Raw genomic sequence first — 17,685 nt, 5'->3', positions numbered from 1 at the left:
GTATTCTGCAGCTGAAAATGGACTCTGTGGTTTTGGTAATGGGGCTGGCCTCAGTGAATGCTGCTTTTTTGCTGCTTTTCAGAAGGAGCTGTGGTGTATTGAGAAGATATTTTGGAATAATGGCTAGAAATAATTTAGGGAGCTCTCTGCACTAAGAGCAAGGCAAGATAGTAAATTTAAATGGATTAACCTGTGTAATGGTTTGCATTATGTACAATTTACTGGATGTTCCTGTCTTCAGACCATTCCAGTGTTCAGCACAGAATGTGATTTTCATGAGGCCCTGGCACAGGGTGCCCAGAGCAGCTGGGGCTGCCCCTGGATCCCTGGAAGTGTCTAAGGCCAGGTTGGACAGGGCTTGGAGCAGCCTGGGACAGTGGAAGGTGTCCCTGCCATGGCAGGGATGAGCTTTAATGTCCCTTCCAACAGAAACCATTGTGGAATTCTGTGATAGTGGTCCCTAGTGGTCATTCCTGCAGCTGAGCCTTTTAGAGCAGCTCCATGAGCTCTTCAGGGCCAGAACTGCCCTGTCCTCCAGCAAGGCTGAAATGTGCCCAGCTCTGCCTCTGCTGTGCTCTTGGTGCTCATGCAAATAACCTCAATTAATGCCCTGCTGGTGATGGCCATGAGGGTAAGAACAAATCCAGCCTCTGGGCAGGCAGGGGCTGCCCATCCATGCCTGGGGACTGTGATGAGATGATGGCTGGCAGGGGATTTCAGGGGGAAAATGTGGGTGCTTCTATGGTCACAACCACTGGGAGCGTCAGCAAATGTACAGCCAGGTTTGTTCTGAGCCCTCAACATAAAAGCATAGCAGGGATTTTTTGATTCCCAGCAAATCAAAGTTGGAGTTTTAGAAGTACTGAAGAAAGTCAGCTTAACCTTCAAAACATTTGGAACATCCAGAGAAAATCAGATGTGTGAATGGCTTCTGCTTGTTTGAGTGTGGTGCCCATGACATCAGATGATGCCAAATCCTGGAATCTTGTAGCCACACTTGGTTGGGAGAGAAGAACAGTCTGTAGTGTTCCTCCAGGGGCTGTTGGCAGTGCTTTGTGGTAGTTTGTTCTAAAAAATACCCATTCTACAATAGAAAAAAACTAGAATCAGATAATTTAAGAAGTTAAAGTTATTATTTAAGAAGTTAAAATGCTTTCATCTGCTGTGAGGAATAATTCTCACAAAGGATTTGAGAAAGTACTGGCACTTGGTTTCTGTGTTGGACCTTGGTGTTTGCTATTTTCTCATGCTGGAAAAGTTTAATTCTCAACTACAAACCACTGCTCAAGTGACTCCACACCATTCCTTTGGACTTTCCTAAGGGGAATAGAGCAACAGCAACACAAAGAACAAACCCAAGCCCTTGAGTGAGCATCACCTGTTTTCAGTTTTATCATGCTTTTTGTCTGAGAAATAGAGAGTTTCATTGCACATAACCTGTTCCAATTAATGCCTCAGATCTTGAGCATTCCTTCAGAATTAATTTAAACATAGCCTTTTATTGGTCTGGATTAATTGTGCCACTTTTATCACAGATAATAATATGAAAGAGATGTATATGTAGTTTGTATTTCTAGGTCAGGAGCACATCAAGTTATTAAAATATCCTCTTGTCAATTGATAGCTATACAAGTCTTTCAGCTATGTTCCTTAAAAGTAGGGTACTATGTACTTAAGAGCACTAATTGCTATCCTAATGAAGAGGAACAATGGGTGTGATGAGACTCTGCAGTGGTTTGTCCTGCAAGCTGAGCTCTGACTCCTGGCTCAGCCAGGCTGGTGGAGCAGGGGAAGGGTCCTGGTCCTGGGGAAATTACCTGGGTGCAGGTCTGCTGGATGGGAGGTGTTTCCCTGCAGATGCACTCAGTGTCTGCCTGCTCACAGATTTCAGTCTACAAAAAGAGTCTGTGCTTCTCCAATCTGTTTTTTGACAGCTTCATGATAATCCCAGGTTTTGTCTTCCAGAGTAATTGCTGGGAGATGGGAGCATTTCCATTTTTACTTTATCTTGACCTTTTCTCACAGTAGGAATCCTTTTACATCTGTGACTTCAGATAGAAGTTATGAACTGGAGGCAATTAAATTTGGGTTTTTCAACTGCTCTCAAATACCTTCCCCAAGGAAACAGTGAAAGAATAAAATATTACAGAGCAATAGTAATAAATCTATGCTATTCTAAATCAGTGGGATATTAGTTGGTAATGCTGACAAAATCCCTTGAGGAGGAAAATGAATGTTTTGTGTTCTTATTTTAATCACACAGTTGGGATCCTAATGCAGAGCTCAGAATGGGTAATGCTTCCTGTTTCCTTCATCTCTCTGGTGGCAGAGCACCTAGAATGGCTTTTTGCAGTTTTTAGTGGAATTTGTGGCAGTTGGTTAATATAGATTTTTTTTCTCCTAAAATCAAATGAGAAGGCAGGTGATGCTTTGGTCTTCTCCAACATGAGACAGAGTTTGGTAGCAAAGCTGCTGCTAAATCTGCTCTCTGCTATGACTGAATTCAGCAGATACAGGGTGCAGCTCTTGGCTAAAATGTTACATTTAAAACAAATAGTGTTTAGACCTGTTTGGAGAATTTCCCTGGGAGATGTGTAAGCTTGGATGTGCTGAAGTGTGAAAGTGCTGTTGATTCTATTATCACAGAATGAAATGGGTGTTAGGGGTGATTTGCTTGGGTATTTTCTCATGTTTCATACATTGCTTTATGAAACCAGGTGAGTAGGTATGGTTTTTTTCTTTAGTTTCTCCAGAAAAAGATATTAATTTTTCAAAACTGTTTTTCTTTTCAGCAAGTGGCTTATTCTTGTCACCTGTTTCAGATTCTGTGTGATACTGGGCTTGGCTTTGGTGAGCCTGGTGAAGCCTGCTGAGTTCAGTCGTCTTCTCACAAAAGCCTGCAACAACTTTCCTTTGAAGAAGGCTGCATTCCAGTCCTCCTCCTTTCACAACTTCTAACATCTGACAGGAGTGTAGAAGCTGCTAGTACCAGCAGGCAAAGTTGTCCTGGCACACTTAGGTGTAGCTGCCAGTGATGCATTTCCTTATCTGAGAGTTTTCTGATCAAAAAGGAGAAGTTGTCGCCAAGCTGGGCTGAAGCTGCCCTGGGCAGGGTTCCTGGGTGCTGCTCACCTTCAGCCTGTGTGTGGTTTATGTTATCCCTGTCCTGCTGTCTTTGTGCTTGGGGAACTCTGCTCCCAAGCTTGCTTGTGGGCTTGGAGCTCCTGGGCTGGTTCCTGCAGAGGCTCAGGGTCCTGCTGCTGATCCCCATGGAGGAGGAGGAGGGTCAGGATGGTGAACCCTGGACAGGCTGAGGGTCGTTCTGGTGATCCACAAATCAGGAGGATCACTCTGGTGATCCTGTTGAAGGAAGAGGGTTGTTTTGGTGATCCCTGCAGAGGAGGAGGGCTGTTCGGGGGATCCTCATGGAGCACGAGGGTGTTTGTGGTGCTGTTGGTAGGAGTTTGGGCACGTGCTCCGTGTTACTGTTGGCAAGGGTGATGTGTCTGAACGCTGTAATTCACCTGCCGTGGTTACCTCAAGGCAGCAGAGTGGCCCAAGGCCACGGTTCCCCTGCAATGAGGTGGCTCCTATCCCAGTGTGACACAGGCTCCTGTCCTGTCCCCAGTGGAACACGGGCTCCTGTCCTGTCCCCGGTGTGACACAGGCTCCTGTCCTGTCCCCGGTGTAACACGGGCTCCTGTCCTGTCCCCGGTGTAACACGGGCTGCTGTCCTGTCCCCAGTGTAACACGGGCTCCTGTCCTGTCCCCAGTGTAACACGGGCTCCTGTCCTGTCCCTGGTGTGACACGGGCTCCTGTCCTGTCCCCGGTGTGACACGGGCTGCTGTCCCCGCTGTCCACCCCCGGCAGTGTCAGCGCTGGGCTCCCGCCGCCATGGCCGCAGCCGCGCGCTGGGGCCCCCTCCCGGGCACAGGTGTCAGTGCACTTTGTTACGAAATGATGTCACGGGCTTCGGTCCATGACGCCAACGTGACGTCAGCCCCGCCCCAGCCAATCAGCGCGGGGAAGGTTGGGATGGTGACGTAAACTGCCCTAGCAACAGTCGGCGCGGCGCCGCCCAATCAGAAAATAGCTGTGGGCGGCCGTGAGCCAATGGGAGGCGGCGGAGGAGGACGGCGGCAGGAGGCAGGTCCCCTCGGGCTCCCTCCGATAAGATGGCGGCGGCGCTGGCGATGGCGGCGGCCGTGGCTTTGTCTGCGCCCAGCGCCTGAGCGCGGCCCCGGCCCGGGCGGCCGCTCCGCTCCGAGCAGCGGCGGCGGAGTCATGACCGCAGAGCCCGTGAGGTACGGCCGGGCCGGGCGGCTCCGCGGCGGCCGCTCGGGGTGGGGCGGGGCCGGGCCCGGCGCGGCGCAGCCCTGGCGGGACGGGCGGGAGGCGGGATGGCGGCGGGCGGGCAGCGCCGCGCTCGGCCTGGGCGGCGGGGCCGGGCCCGGCGCGGAGGGCGGGAGGGACCGCGCCGTGCGGCGGGAAGGCCCCGGAGGCGGCCCCCGCCCCACGTGCGAGCGCGGCGGGAGCTGCGCCGGGCCCCCGCCCGCGCCTCACGCCCGGCAGCGGCCGCGGGGCCGCTCCGTCTGTCTGTCCGTCCGGCAGCGGGGCCGATGCGGAACGGCAGCAACCGACAGGCGCCCGGGAAGTCGGGCTGAGCGAGAGGCGCCATGTTAAAGTGTTAATAAATAGTTGTCTTTGTGCGCTTTCGGTTTTGTCCGGATCCTCGGGGCTCCGAGCCCCGCCGTCCATCACCCCCAGACACCGCGTGCCTGAGGCGCTGCACCGGCCATGAGGGGCTGAGGCTTGGCCCTCACGCTTGACCCGCACACGGCTGCAAACCCTGACAGGGAAACATCGCTGTGTGTGCCTCCAGTGCTCGGCACTCTGGCTTTACGGCTGAGCCTTGGGGAAAGTTTTTTCTGGGGTCATTTATGTGTATCTTCACCTCCCGCCTTGTTTTGAGTAGTTCCTAACAACTGTGTCATTTTAGATAAAAGTTGAAGGGATAGTGGTTTTTCTCCTCTTCTGCATTGCTTGTTTTTGAAGCCTTAACACTTCCAATTAGGAATCTAGAAGAAAGAGGTTTTTGATGATTATCATCACTGTTGATGTTGATCACATGCTGATGTAGGTCATGAGCGTTGCAAATACACATTATTTGGTGCATGACTTCCCAGCAGTTAGCAGTTTCTTCTGCATGTATTTTTTTCCTTATTTTGTAAGACAGAGATGGTCCATCTCTCATCCTTTCTCCTCACTTGCACTTTCTCCCCTCGGTGTTCTTAAGGTGCTTTGACAGTTTAAACAGCTTCTTTTGTTGGAGTGTTTCTTTTGTTGTGTAGACTGAAGTGCTAATTAGGGGATTTTCTCCTTTTTCTTCTCCAGCCCTTGAAATCAAGCATGGAGTTTTAATTTTGTAGAACAAAAAAGATCTGAGTTCCTAATATTTATGGTCTGATTTTCAGTCACCATTAGTATTTTATATTCTGAAAAACTCTCTTCCATTTGGACTACTTCGCTTTTTGTTTTATTGTGATTGTCATTTTTTGTTCCCTGTTGTCCATAATCTTGTTTGGTTTCTTTTGAACCACTTGTTCCTGGTCTGTAATATACAGGGTTCTTATATTTTTTCCTTTCCATATTCCATATGTTGTTATTAGTGCCACAATTAGTGTTGCTAGCAAGGGGCTGCTTTGGAGGAAGAGGATACAGAAGCTCATACATTTTCCATGGAATTCTTAGATTACCTGCAGAGAGAATGGGATTATTTCAGATTATTGGTGATCTTGCAAATCAAAAAGCATGGGCAGAACAGATCTGAGATTGTGTGCAGTCCTTGGGTGGGATCTGCCCACAGAGCAAGCAGCCCTGTGACACACAGCTTTTACGTAGATGGGAATAACAATTTTTTGATGCTCCAAACTTTCCTTCTGTTCATGAGCTCAGTTCTCATTCAGTTTGAATGTTTGTTACAATTCCCATCCCTATAGAGCTCATCTGGAGCAGTTTGTGACTCACCAGGTCTGTGCCAGGAGCTGGGCATGGCACTGCAGTGTCACACGTGGCACTGGCTATTGCATGGGCTTTGCCTTGTTGTCCAGTCCAGTTCTTCCTAAAATTGGAGGTGGAGAGAAGGAAATGAAGAAGAAAAACACACCCTGTCTTCCTCTTTTGTTCCCATTTGCCACAAGTGCTGTTGGCTGTCAGCTGCCTGAGTCTGTGTCACCTCACCCTCTGCTCTCTGCAGGTTGTCCATGTCAGAGGTGTGCAGGGATAAAGGACTGGGAGATTGCTCTTAAAATTCTTGGGAAGATGTGCAAAAAACGGAATATGGATGGAAAATCTATTCCCAGCACTTGTAGAACATTGATTTACAGTGTTTCAGAGGAAAATCACCAATCCATACTAGTCTGCTCCCAGAGAAGTTTTACATTTTTGTTACAAGAGTACTTTTATTCAATATTAAGATTCTAGGAGTCTCCCATGTTCCAAATGGGAAATTTAGAATTATGAAAACTGGACTAACCTCCTAAGAAACTTTTCAAAAGTGCTGCCTCTGTAAATATTTATAAAGATGCCTTAATAACTTTTCCCCCAAAAAACTTTTTTTTTTTCTTGTCCTTCCTTTTCAAGGGGAGGAATCTTTGTCACAGTTACCTAACCTGTTCCTACCAGTTCTTACATTGTACAACATAAGCACAGCAATAGGAAAAGAAAACAAGTTTTGAATTTTCCTTACTATCTGGTAGTCAGTGAATGTAGTTTGTTTTTTTAAAGTTAGCAAAATAGGCTTAGTTCTTGGTTTTTTTTTCTATTCAGACTTTTCACCTCATGTTGTGATATTGGTCACTTGGTTTTAAAGTTTTATATTAAAAATTGTCTGCATTTTTGAATCAGCTGAATGTCTTTGTTCTGAGTGATATTGCAGGGTTGTTTGAGGTGTGTTACTTGATGCCACAATGATATAATTGGAAGTAAGTCAACACCAATCTTCTGTATTCCCCAAAGGGACAGTGAAAGTTCTCTGTCTTCCACACTGTTCTGGAATGGGCATGGGCAGATTCTTCAGCTCTTCCTGAAGAAGAGCAAAACTGTGTCATCTTCAGTGCCAGCTGTGCCCCAGAACCAGGATCTGCAGCACTGAAATGAAATTCTCTGGGAGAGGAACTTACTGCAGAGACTTTGTTATTTATGGTTTTGTTCAGTACTGTCTGTTAGGGCTTTGCAAATTTTTTATCAGGGTCTTTATAGGGCTTAACTGAAGATATATATTAATTTTCTAGGAAACAGTTTGGTGCATCAGACCGGTGTGTAATACAAATTCTGCAGCAGGATGACCTTAACATTGTGGGGATTTGGAATTCTCAGTTTTCTGTTATAGATTAACTCCTTGTACCCTCTGCTTGAAGGGTGGAAAAGAGACTGCTTCTTATGTGCCTATACCACACCAAGAGAAAATATCAAAGTAATGCTGAAATGTGCTGTGTTCATCATAAAAACAAATGTCTGCAGCCTGTGACCAAGTACATTTTAAACTGGATTACCAGAAGTGTCTTTTCTAAAGGGAAAGCCTAAGGATAGTGCTGAACCTCATGAAATCCCATTTTGTACTGCTGGAGCTCAGGTCGTGCCTGCAGGTGATTTGGAGACATGGATGAGTTCATGGATGGGTCAGTGGCAGGTTGTTCCCTTGCTGTGGCAGCAGGAGAAAGAAGAAATGGTAGAAATTTAATAGCAAATATAATGGAAGGGTTTAAGTTGACTTTAAAAGAGGTGAAGTGTCCTGATTTATTTACTAAAGGAGGAGCATAAAGCTTTCACAGTCTGTGATGAGATGTGGTTGTCACTCAGGGTGGGTGATGGATTGATTTGTGCTGGGGTTTTTTGTTAGAAAAGGAGTGAAACCTTGAAAAAATCAAGAAGTTGATGACACAGGTTGCTGCCCAATGTCAGCTGCAGTGCCATTGAAGCAGTTCATTTGCAAGTCCAAAAGCTGCATAGTTGTAGAAATTTCTATCTGAGTGGGTCCAACTGTAGGTTTTAATAGGTTCAGCCTAGAAGCTTTGTTGGGCAAATGCATCTGTCATGTAAAGCAAGACTAAAAAGAGGCAATAAATTTGAGACTGAGGTGGCTTTTGTCTTGTCAGATGAAAACCTGTGCTTGGGATGAGCTACAACCCTCAAAGCTGTGGCAGCTGTGATTGGGACTATGTGGGAGAATGAAGGGCCAGGTTTTGATTCTCAGCAGAGTTGGTACTGAAGGAAGTTTGGTTGAGAACCTGTGATCAGCTCCAGGGAGCAGAAGGCAAATGAAGCAAAAGGCATTTTTGGGGTTAGGGGTCCCTGATGCTCTTGGTCATGGGACCTTCCCCTTCCCCTCCCCTTTCCTTTTAAATACAGCTCGGTTTGTGTGTTATATGTGCTAGACTGAATCAACAGAGAAAGGTGTGCACTTCACATGATTTTTGTCTCATAAAGGTGAAGATGTCTCATAAAGGTGATTCCTTTCCTGAATCAACAGAGAAAGGTGTGCACTTCACATGATTTTTGTCTCATAAAGGTGAAGATGTTGTGTTTAGGTTTTCAAGTGGCAGCTTCAGTCTTTCTCAGCTTGCAGGGTATTTCACCATTGAAGTTACACTTCAGTGTGGCATTGAAACCACCCTAACAATGAGATTGTTTGTCTTGCTTTCACCTTGTGGATTTGTGATGATGTTGCTTGTTTGGGTTTTTTGAAGATGTCATTAAAGAAACAAGTTATAAACAAAGTTTTTGTTTTCACTCCTTAGTGAATGAAGTGTGATAGCTCACAGCACGTGAACAGAAAGAAATTGTGTAAGCTTCCTTGAACAGAATAAAGGGTCTCTAAGTGACTTTGAACTGTTGCTTTCTCATTCCCCTTGTGTGTCTGGAGGAAGATAATTCTGTTTACTTGTCTGAACCTGTTATGCTGTATTGAAGCTCCAAAATTACTTCATCCACATCATCGAGTGTCTTCAACTGCACCAGGTATCACTTGATTAACCCCCTGTGGATTAAAAGTCAGTTCTAAACAGAGTAAAAGAGTGAGTGTGTGTTAACAAAGTGTTGGGTACAGAATCTCTGATGAAGTGCTGGGTGCCTCCATCTCTTTCCAGTCAGAGCTGTAGTGTTCAGGTATTTTCTGATGTGTCTGATCTGGTCAGTTCAGTGTGGGACAGTTCCTCCTGACACAAGAGCAGTGCTGTGATCATGGTCATACCCAGGCAGCTCACCCAGCAAGACTGTGGGGCCTCCAGCTGTGGCTGGGCACTGTCCTGGGTGGCCTCCTGCTCCTGCCTGTGCTGTGCTGGGTGCTGGGCTGGGGGATCTCCAGAGTGGAGATGTGGTGTGGGGAGCACTGGGTGTGCATGGCATCAGGTGTCTGCAGGGGGGAGGGTTTGTGTCCTTGGGCAGCAGAGCTGCTTCATGCCAGCACAACCAGATTGTGAGAATCCTGAGTGTGAAACCTCACTTGCTTTGGCAGAATTGGTGTGCCACTGTAAGTAAGGTCCAAAATATGAATCTGATCTAGGACTTACAGTGTCATTTTGCTTTGGCCTGCAGAAAACCATTGTTGAGTTAAACAACAAACACTGGGATGAAGTGCTGTGTTTTCCCACCATTATAAAATCATATTTTACTTGTCCAAGTAATATAATGGCAGGCTGATTTTATTTTCTGGTTTTATATTTTTTTCTGACGGAAGTAGGTTTCTTAGGACATGGCAGGTATGGTGTGTTCACTTCATTTTTTAAATTGGGATTAGAAAATAAAACAACTCCTACCGGACATTTTTTCCTCTTTCACTCTTTTCCACAACTTTAAGCTATTTCATTCATGTGTGTTCAGCCACAATATTGACATATATTATGTGAAACAACAATGTAGGCTCTACCCTTGTAGCTGAACTCTTTGAATTGGGCTAATTCTAACCCTTTTCCTTCTCATCATGAAAAACTTCTATGAAGATTAGCAGGTGACAGAATACTGGCCTGATTATATCAAGGCTTAGGAGTAGTCTGTCTTCTCACCATCCTAAATAAAATACTGAGAGTTTTGCTGTGGGTTGTTGGATTTCTGCTGTTCACACAGGGATACAGTCTGAAGCAGAGGATGGCAGTCTGCAGACCAGCGGTTTAAAAGTACATCTGGTTTTATTTTGCTTTAATTATTTTTCCTAAGGATTGTTTAATTTTGTCTGCTTAATAGTTGTTCTGTGGTGTTTCAGTTTCAAAAGTGAAAAATGACCGAGACTTAATCTGAAGCAACTGTAAACATGAATTGAAAAAACTCGTGCCTGGAACTATGTGGAAAGTTTAAACATAGAAAAATCTTAGACAAGTGTTGAATTTAAGCAAGACATATGGTTAAAAAAAGCATCTTTATCAACATTGGGGTAGATAAAAGCTGGAAAGGACTCCTGTGCCACTTTCAGGAGCCACTGAAATGCACACGAGGGACACTTGTTTAGAATGTTAGTTGGGAGGTGTTTGTTTAAAGAAAATGCAGCTTTCACATTACTGTTCCAGATGTTGGCAATACCTGGGACATTCCCCACTTCCACTTTTAACATGTCTTAGGAAAGCAAACAGAAACTGAGTGCAAGAATGAGGGTTTTAGTGCAGTTTCAGAGGACAGCCAATGTGCCTGGGTTTGCTGCTGAAGTGGTCAGTGCTGCTCCTTCCACCTCCCTGGTTGTGAATTTCCATCACCTCTCCTGCCTTCAGAAGAAATGTGATCGTGTGAATGTGTGGCAGGTTGGATCCCTGGTTATGAATTTCCATCACCTCTCCTGCCTTCAGAAGAAATGTGATCATGTGAATGTGTGGCAGGTTGGATCCCTGGTTATGAATTTCCATCACCTCTCCTGCCTTCAGAAGAAATGTGATCATGTGAATGTGTGGCAGGTTGGATCCAGATGAGCACTGTTTGTTAACATTTTGTTTGTCCAGGGTGATGTGGTTTGCTTTGGGGAAGGACAGTCAGCAGCTGGCACAGGGGTGAGGTCCTGGTGGGTTCCCACTGTGTCACTGCCCCTCCTCAGCTGGGCAGGGGAGGGAGGGGACAATGAAAAGTTCAAGTTCAGATTGAGATAAGGACAGGGACATCACCCAGCAAGTGCCATCACAGGCAAAACAGACTCTGCTTGGGGAAATCAGCTGAATTTATTGCCAGTCAAATCAGAGTACAGTAATGAGAAATAAATCCCCAGTGTTAAAATGCCTTCTCCCCATCCCTTCCTTTCTCCCAGGTTCAACTTTTCTTCATTCTCTGCCTCCTCCTGGTGAGCAGGGCAGGGAGTGGGGCCCCTCCCATGGGAGATGGCTCTCCATGGACTTCTCCCATGTGGGTCCTTCCCATGGGCTGCAACCCTTCCTGAACTGCTCCAGCGTGGTCCTTTCCCATCCCACAGGGCTCAGGAAGGGGCTGCTCCAGCACAGGGTTCCTGTGGGCTCACAGCCTCCTCTGGCATCACCCTGAGCACCTGTGGGGTCCTCCTGATACCTTGGGAGCTCCTGGAGCAGAGGCTGGACAGAGTTAAAGGAATAAAGCAGGGATTTATTAAAAGGTCTTCACAGGATTCACCTTGGGCAGCACAAGAGCCCAGCCAGGGCTACACCCAAGCTGGATGAGGCTCATGAGTTCTCACACTTTTATCAGTTTTGGTCCATATCCATTTTGGGGTTAATTGTCCAATTCCAGCTCCAGGTGATGCAGTCCCACCCTCCCAGTTTGCTCTCCTCAATTCTCTGTTGTTTGCACTTTCTGGGCCTGGAGCTGCAATGGTGTCCTTGGTTCTGGGGCTGGAAAAGGATTGTTCTGTGTGCCTGAGCTGTGAGGAGAACTTGCTAACATTTTGTATGGAGTTCAGAGTTATATCCTAATGCAGTACAGAGTTTGGAAAATACGAAAACTAAAATGCAAGGCATCACTCCATGGGCTGCAGCTGGGTCTCTGCTCTGACCCTGAATTCCTTCTCCCCTGGCCCCAGTGTCTGCAGGGCTGCTGCTGGCACATCCTGGCTCCTCTCTCCCAGCTGCTGTTTTGCAGCAGGTTTTCCCCCTCCCAAATACACAATGCCAGAGGCACTATGGGCACTGCTGATGGGCTCAGCCCTGGCCAGCAGCGTGTCCCTCTTGGAGCAGGCTGGTGTTGGCTCAGCTGGACATGGGGGAAGCTTTTGGCACCTCTGCACTGAAGTTTGTCACCTTTGTAGCCCCCCACTACCAAAACCTGGCCACACAAACCTGGTACAGGTAAGGACATCCAGGGCACAGCACTCAACAGCCACTTGGAATGGAGTGTGTTATGTCTAGATTGTGACACAACCTGTCTGGCTCTTTGTTTATTCGAATTATTTATGGACTCATTTATAGGTAATTTGTCTGCTCTGGATGTTTTGTTACTATATAAGGGCCAGGCATTTCTTCTTTGCTTTAACAGCACTTGCTCTGAATGTAGGTAAGGAATGGTACGTTCCAAGGTAGCTCCCAAGGTCACAAATCAGGTTCATGGCCAAACCAATAATAGCAGGGCTCCTTCCCTTTCAGTCCTGTTTTAATTAGGCTGAACAGTGGTGAAATAGCTCTACAGTGGTGGGGAAGCCATTTGCTTAGAAAACTCAAGTGTGAACACACTAATAAATAAAATAGTGCAGGGACTGTCTGTGTAGATGAGCCTGTTTGCCTCAGTAGTGCTTCAGAGATGGTTCTACATTTTTAGGCTCCTGTGTTTATTAAAACCACACATTTATAGGTTGTGATGATTTTAATAGTGACTGGGTCTGCTGCAAAGAATAAGCAGTAGAAGCTTTAAACTTCTAAAGTTTTATTTCTTCTAAAATTTTCCAGTAGAAGCTTTAAACAAAAATAATAGATTATTATTTCTCAAGTATAAATGAATGACATAAAATCGCTTTGGTACAAAACCAGATGAAGCCTTGCCCTAAATTAACATTTCATAAGTGTAACACCTTTACTTAGATTTGACCTGGTATTCCTTAACAAAGGCTTATGGTACAAAATGATGAATAATCAAGAGCAAAAGCAAGTTCAGAAGACTTTTTAGTTTTAGTTTGTTTATTATCTTTTGTGATTTGTTGTCAGCAAGAACACTTTGCTCTGAAAATGATAATTTCACGTTAGTTAGGATAAGAGTTAGTGAATGGGAGTAGATAATGTTCCCAGTATTAGTCACAAAGACACATGCATACCATTCTGAATTCATTCTCTATTGACAATAGTAATACTGAACTCATCTCTAGCTCCCATTTTCTTTCTAAAATGCTGTTACCAAAACAAGTTATTTATAAACTAAATGAGCAGAATTCCACATGTGTGGCTTTTTTGTTGTTGTTGTTTTTACTACCAGAAATGTACTTTCTTGTGGCCTTTCTAAATGTGCTTTATTTCTTCAGACCATCTGGAATGGATATAAAATCTCTTTATATGCTTTTACTATCAAATAATTCTGAACAACTCTAATTTTTTTTTTCACTTAATGCAAGTAAATTGTCATTAAATCTCCTTTCTAAAGGAGAGCGTGCAAGCTGTTAAGACTGCAGTGTACCATTATCATCTTCTGTAATGTTTTCCAAGTATGCCTTCCATCCCTGAGAAAAAGGGAAGCCCAAGATCAGGGAGCTGGCAGTTGTATAGCAGCATGAGTCCAGTAATTAGAGGGAAAGACTTTTGGACAGATTGAGAGAAAAATTTTAAGGTACTCTTGAGAGTTCAAGAGCTTTGTTCTGCTCTTTTTGGCTTGCTCCAGTGATTGATGGTGCATATGTAGTCTCAAAAGAAAAGTGCTCTTCACTCATGCAGAAAATCTTTTCATTGCAAAGTGCTATTTTGTTTTATTTTGAGTACCTCAGGTGATTTAAAGAAATAGCAGATGATTTTTTTTAAATGGATGGTTTATGCTGTTTTCTGTGGTTATTTTCACTGGTTGGAATAGTCAGTGGCACTGATGTGAGGATGTTCACTCACAGCTCAGGAGAGCACTCAGCTGCGTGTCCTTTGGATAAAATGAGATTTTTTTTTAGCAATAACAAATTGAAAGTCAGAAGTTAATAAATTGATGTGTTCAGAGAAACAGTAGTGATGGTAAAGGTGACTGCTCAGGTTGAGTATTCACAAGTTCTTAGGACCAATAAAACAGGCACAGAAAATGTAATTTCTTCTTGCTATTAGAAGACTATTTTGAAATTCATGGGGAAACAAACAGTGGGAAGGGTGGGAAGCCTTTATCCTTCATCTGGGCTCACTTCTGCTGGGGATAGGGCAGGTCAGGAGTGGGAGAAGCATCTGGAGCAGCAGATAAGGGATGGTGAGTCAGGGCAGATCAGCTGCAGATTCCAGAGGGCTGATAAGGAGGGCAGGGAGCAAACAGCTCCTGGCACCTCCTGAGCAGGGCCTGAACACCTTTGGCCTCAGTCAGGGGGCTGGAAAAGCCTTTCCTGGGAAATGGCTGGAGTTTGGGAGAAATAAACCATGTGAAATGCCGGGGGTAGCACGGAGGTTATGAAATGGAGCAGCTGTTTAAGGCAGGCCTGGCACCGAGATGCTGCTTTGTGCTGTGGTCAGTAAATGTACTCAGAATTGTCCTGGGGTCTGAAAGTGTCTAGAAAGCTGCCAGGGGATTATTGTTTATGAATGAATCAGCAGCACTCTAACAAACTGATCAAGGAATGATCTGGTCCTGCCTGGTTGTTTCTTGACCAAATGAACACCACACAGGATATATGTGGATGGTAGGTTTAATAAAGGGTTTGCATCAGCAAACTTTCATATCCAATGGACCTGTCACGTTCACTGGCATATTCAGTGGACCTGTTTGTGGCTAAGTTAGCAGGTGAAACTCTTCTGTTAGTTCTAGTTGGGTTTTTATCCCAAAGGTGACAGTTTTAAAGATAAAATAAAGATTTTATCATTCTTACCTGTCTGGTTTCTGACAAGTAGAATATTAATTTTTTGCTGTCTTCATGTCATGGCAGCATTACCACTCAGACTTGCTTGGATTTTTCAACAATTGTATTGAATATACTTGTATATAAACAGTGAAAATGCCTTCAAATAGACTTTATATGCTGTTTGTCAATAAGGCTGCACCTATTATTTAGAAAAATTCAATTTTTTTAATTGCTCTGATGTACTCATACAGAAACAAATGCTTACATCTCTTGTGGATGTGTATTAATTGAGATTAAACATAAGCTTTCAAGCTTGATAAATTGGAGTGAGATGTGTAGGTAACTCTGAATATTACTTGTATTTTAACAGTGAAAGCAAGTTGAATACTTTGGTACAGAAACTCCATGACTTCTTGGCTCACTCATCAGAAGAATCTGAGGACGCAAACTCTCCTCCAGCATTATCTAAAAACAAAAGTATAGGTAAAAAGACATTTTATGTTCATTTTCAGTGTATATGTGACTCTAAAGTCAAATAACTTGATGTTGTTATTTCACTATCTCACACTTCACTGGGGTGATTATACCAAGTCTTAATGTGATTTAAGTGGTGCTAGCTTGATAAATGCACAATAGGCCTTTGATACAGTATTTATTTCAGTTCTGAATCTTTCTAAAGGTGAAAAAATCTAATCCTCTGGTAATTTGCCTTCTCTGAAACATGAGATATCAGACACAGGTATTTGCTGTGCTAGGAGTTCCTTGTTCAGTGTTCCTGAATTTATAAATGCAGTGGTTTTCCTGCTGTAGTAATGCTTTTGCAGTCCTTGTAGGTGTGGGAGAAGTTCTGGAGATTATGCTTTTACAGTAATTGAAAAAGACTTTTTACATATAATCTAGAGACATTTGGAAAGAAAATAATACTTAAAAAAAAACAAAACTAGAGTCCTACACTTGGTCCAAATTGGAAATTTTTATTTCTAAGTTAGAAATAGGCAACAAAGTTTAAACACTTCCATGACAGTGATTAAAACTGAAATTATTTCATGTTAGTACTGAATAAAATCTGTTTCCAAATTTAACTGGTTAAATTTGTTTATTAGTTTCACTTGGACTGGATACAGGTGCAGAACCTTTCAATCTCTAGTGCTTAATTAGCTAAAAGTTGTGTTGATGTGGAGTGCAGGAGAGGAGTGTGCTGGCTGTAGTAGAGTTTATTTTCAAACTCCTGTTGGCTTAAGTAATATCTTCCATGGGCTTTCTGGCATGCAGTTTTTATCTTTTAATGTTTTGTTTAGAGAGAGAGTCTGCTGCCTGTGGCACTCACCTCCTCATGTCAGCATCAAACTGAACTGTTAGCACAGGAAAAAGAAACTGCTCATGTGGTGCTTCAGCAGAACAGTAAAATAAACTCTGATGTAGATGCATCTCAAAGTGAAATTTTTCTGAGGAGCACACTGGGAAAAAGAATTCTCCCTTTATCCTCTGCAGTTAAAAATTAGCATTTGGTTCCTTGCTGTAAAACACAGATTGTCTTTGAAATGGAGACACTTGCAAATTTCATAGCAAACATATTTTAGTGTTGGTTTTGAGATCTAAAAGAACATTAAAGTTGAAGAGTCAGGATTAAACAATTAAATATTAGGAAATGCCAGAATTTACTGTGCAAATTTCCTTCCCTTCCCAATGTTCTCTTCATTAAGACAAAAATGTCTTTAGCAACTGTGCTTGCTTTTTTTTTTTTTTTAATCCAGAGGGTGCTCATTATGAGCAGAAGTTATGGATGTGACTGGGGCCAAATCAGATTTATTTAGTAATAGATCTTGTTTTGTTCCAGCATTTGGAGGATATGTGAACTGTTGGGTAGAGTGATGTGAGGAGGGATGTGTCCGTGTTCACAGGGTCTGAGGCTGAGGGGAGAGATGAGGATCTGACTCCATGGTTCAGAAAGCTGATTTATTATTTTATGATATATATTATATTAAAACGAATATATATATACTAAAAGAATAGAAGAAAGGATTTCATCACAAGGCTGACTAAGAATAGAAAAAGAAGGAATGATAACAAAGGCTTGTGACTGGGACAGAGAGTCTGAGCCAGTGGTGATTGGCCATTAATTAGAAACAACCCCATGAGCCCAATCCCAGATGCCCCTGTTGCATTCCACAGCAGCAGATAACCATTGTTTGCATTTTGTTCCTGAGGCCTCTCAGCTGCTCAGGAGGAAAAATCCAAAGGAAAGGATTTTTCAGAAAAGATCATGGCCACAGAGGGAGATGATGATGATGAAGGTGGTTGTGTGTGGCCCAGGAAGGCTGGCTGTTAGAAATCACTTGGCTATTAGCTGATATTATTCATCCCCATAACTTTTGTGCCTGCCACACACAGAGGTCAGTTAAAACAGGAAGCAATACTTGCTTCATAGCCTCAATAATGTTCTTTATCCCCTCTGCACTGGAACTGGATGTCTCCCTCCTTCCCACTGCATGGCTGCCAGCAGCAGAGAGCTCAGCAGAGCCAGAGCCAGCCTGCTCTTGTTGCAAGAGTGGAGCAGCAATCCCAGGGGAATCTGTGCTCCCTGACAGCCCTGGAGGGGCTGGGCAGGAGCAGCCAGGTCAGCACTGAGCTGCAGCCATGGGGCTCTGCAGTGGGCACAGGGAGAAACTGGCCCTGCAGCACGTTCAGCTGCTGCTGGAATAGCACACGAGCATCAGGCTGGCAGTGTGAGTGCAGAGTCTGC

At 44.4% G+C, this 17,685-nt stretch overlaps 1 protein-coding gene across 2 annotated transcripts in view; it reads left to right on the top strand.

Moving 5' to 3' along the window:
• The first annotated feature begins 4,197 nt into the window (after window positions 1-4,197).
• Window positions 4,198-17,685, top strand: part of ATRX (ATRX chromatin remodeler) — a 70,399-nt gene continuing 56,911 nt past the window's right edge. For both annotated transcript variants that reach the window (XM_066559688.1, XM_066559687.1), the window contains exons 1-2: window positions 4,198-4,305; window positions 15,313-15,425. In XM_066559688.1, coding sequence (XP_066415785.1) covers window positions 4,286-4,305; window positions 15,313-15,425 — 133 coding nt within the window. In that variant the 5' untranslated portion in view covers window positions 4,198-4,285. The remainder of the gene's footprint in view (window positions 4,306-15,312; window positions 15,426-17,685) is intronic.

The sequence above is a fragment of the Molothrus aeneus genome, chromosome 14 (genome assembly GCF_037042795.1).
Source record: "Molothrus aeneus isolate 106 chromosome 14, BPBGC_Maene_1.0, whole genome shotgun sequence".
NCBI classification, from domain to species: domain Eukaryota; kingdom Metazoa; phylum Chordata; class Aves; order Passeriformes; family Icteridae; genus Molothrus; species Molothrus aeneus.
This window is presented reverse-complemented; position numbering and strand designations above follow the sequence as displayed.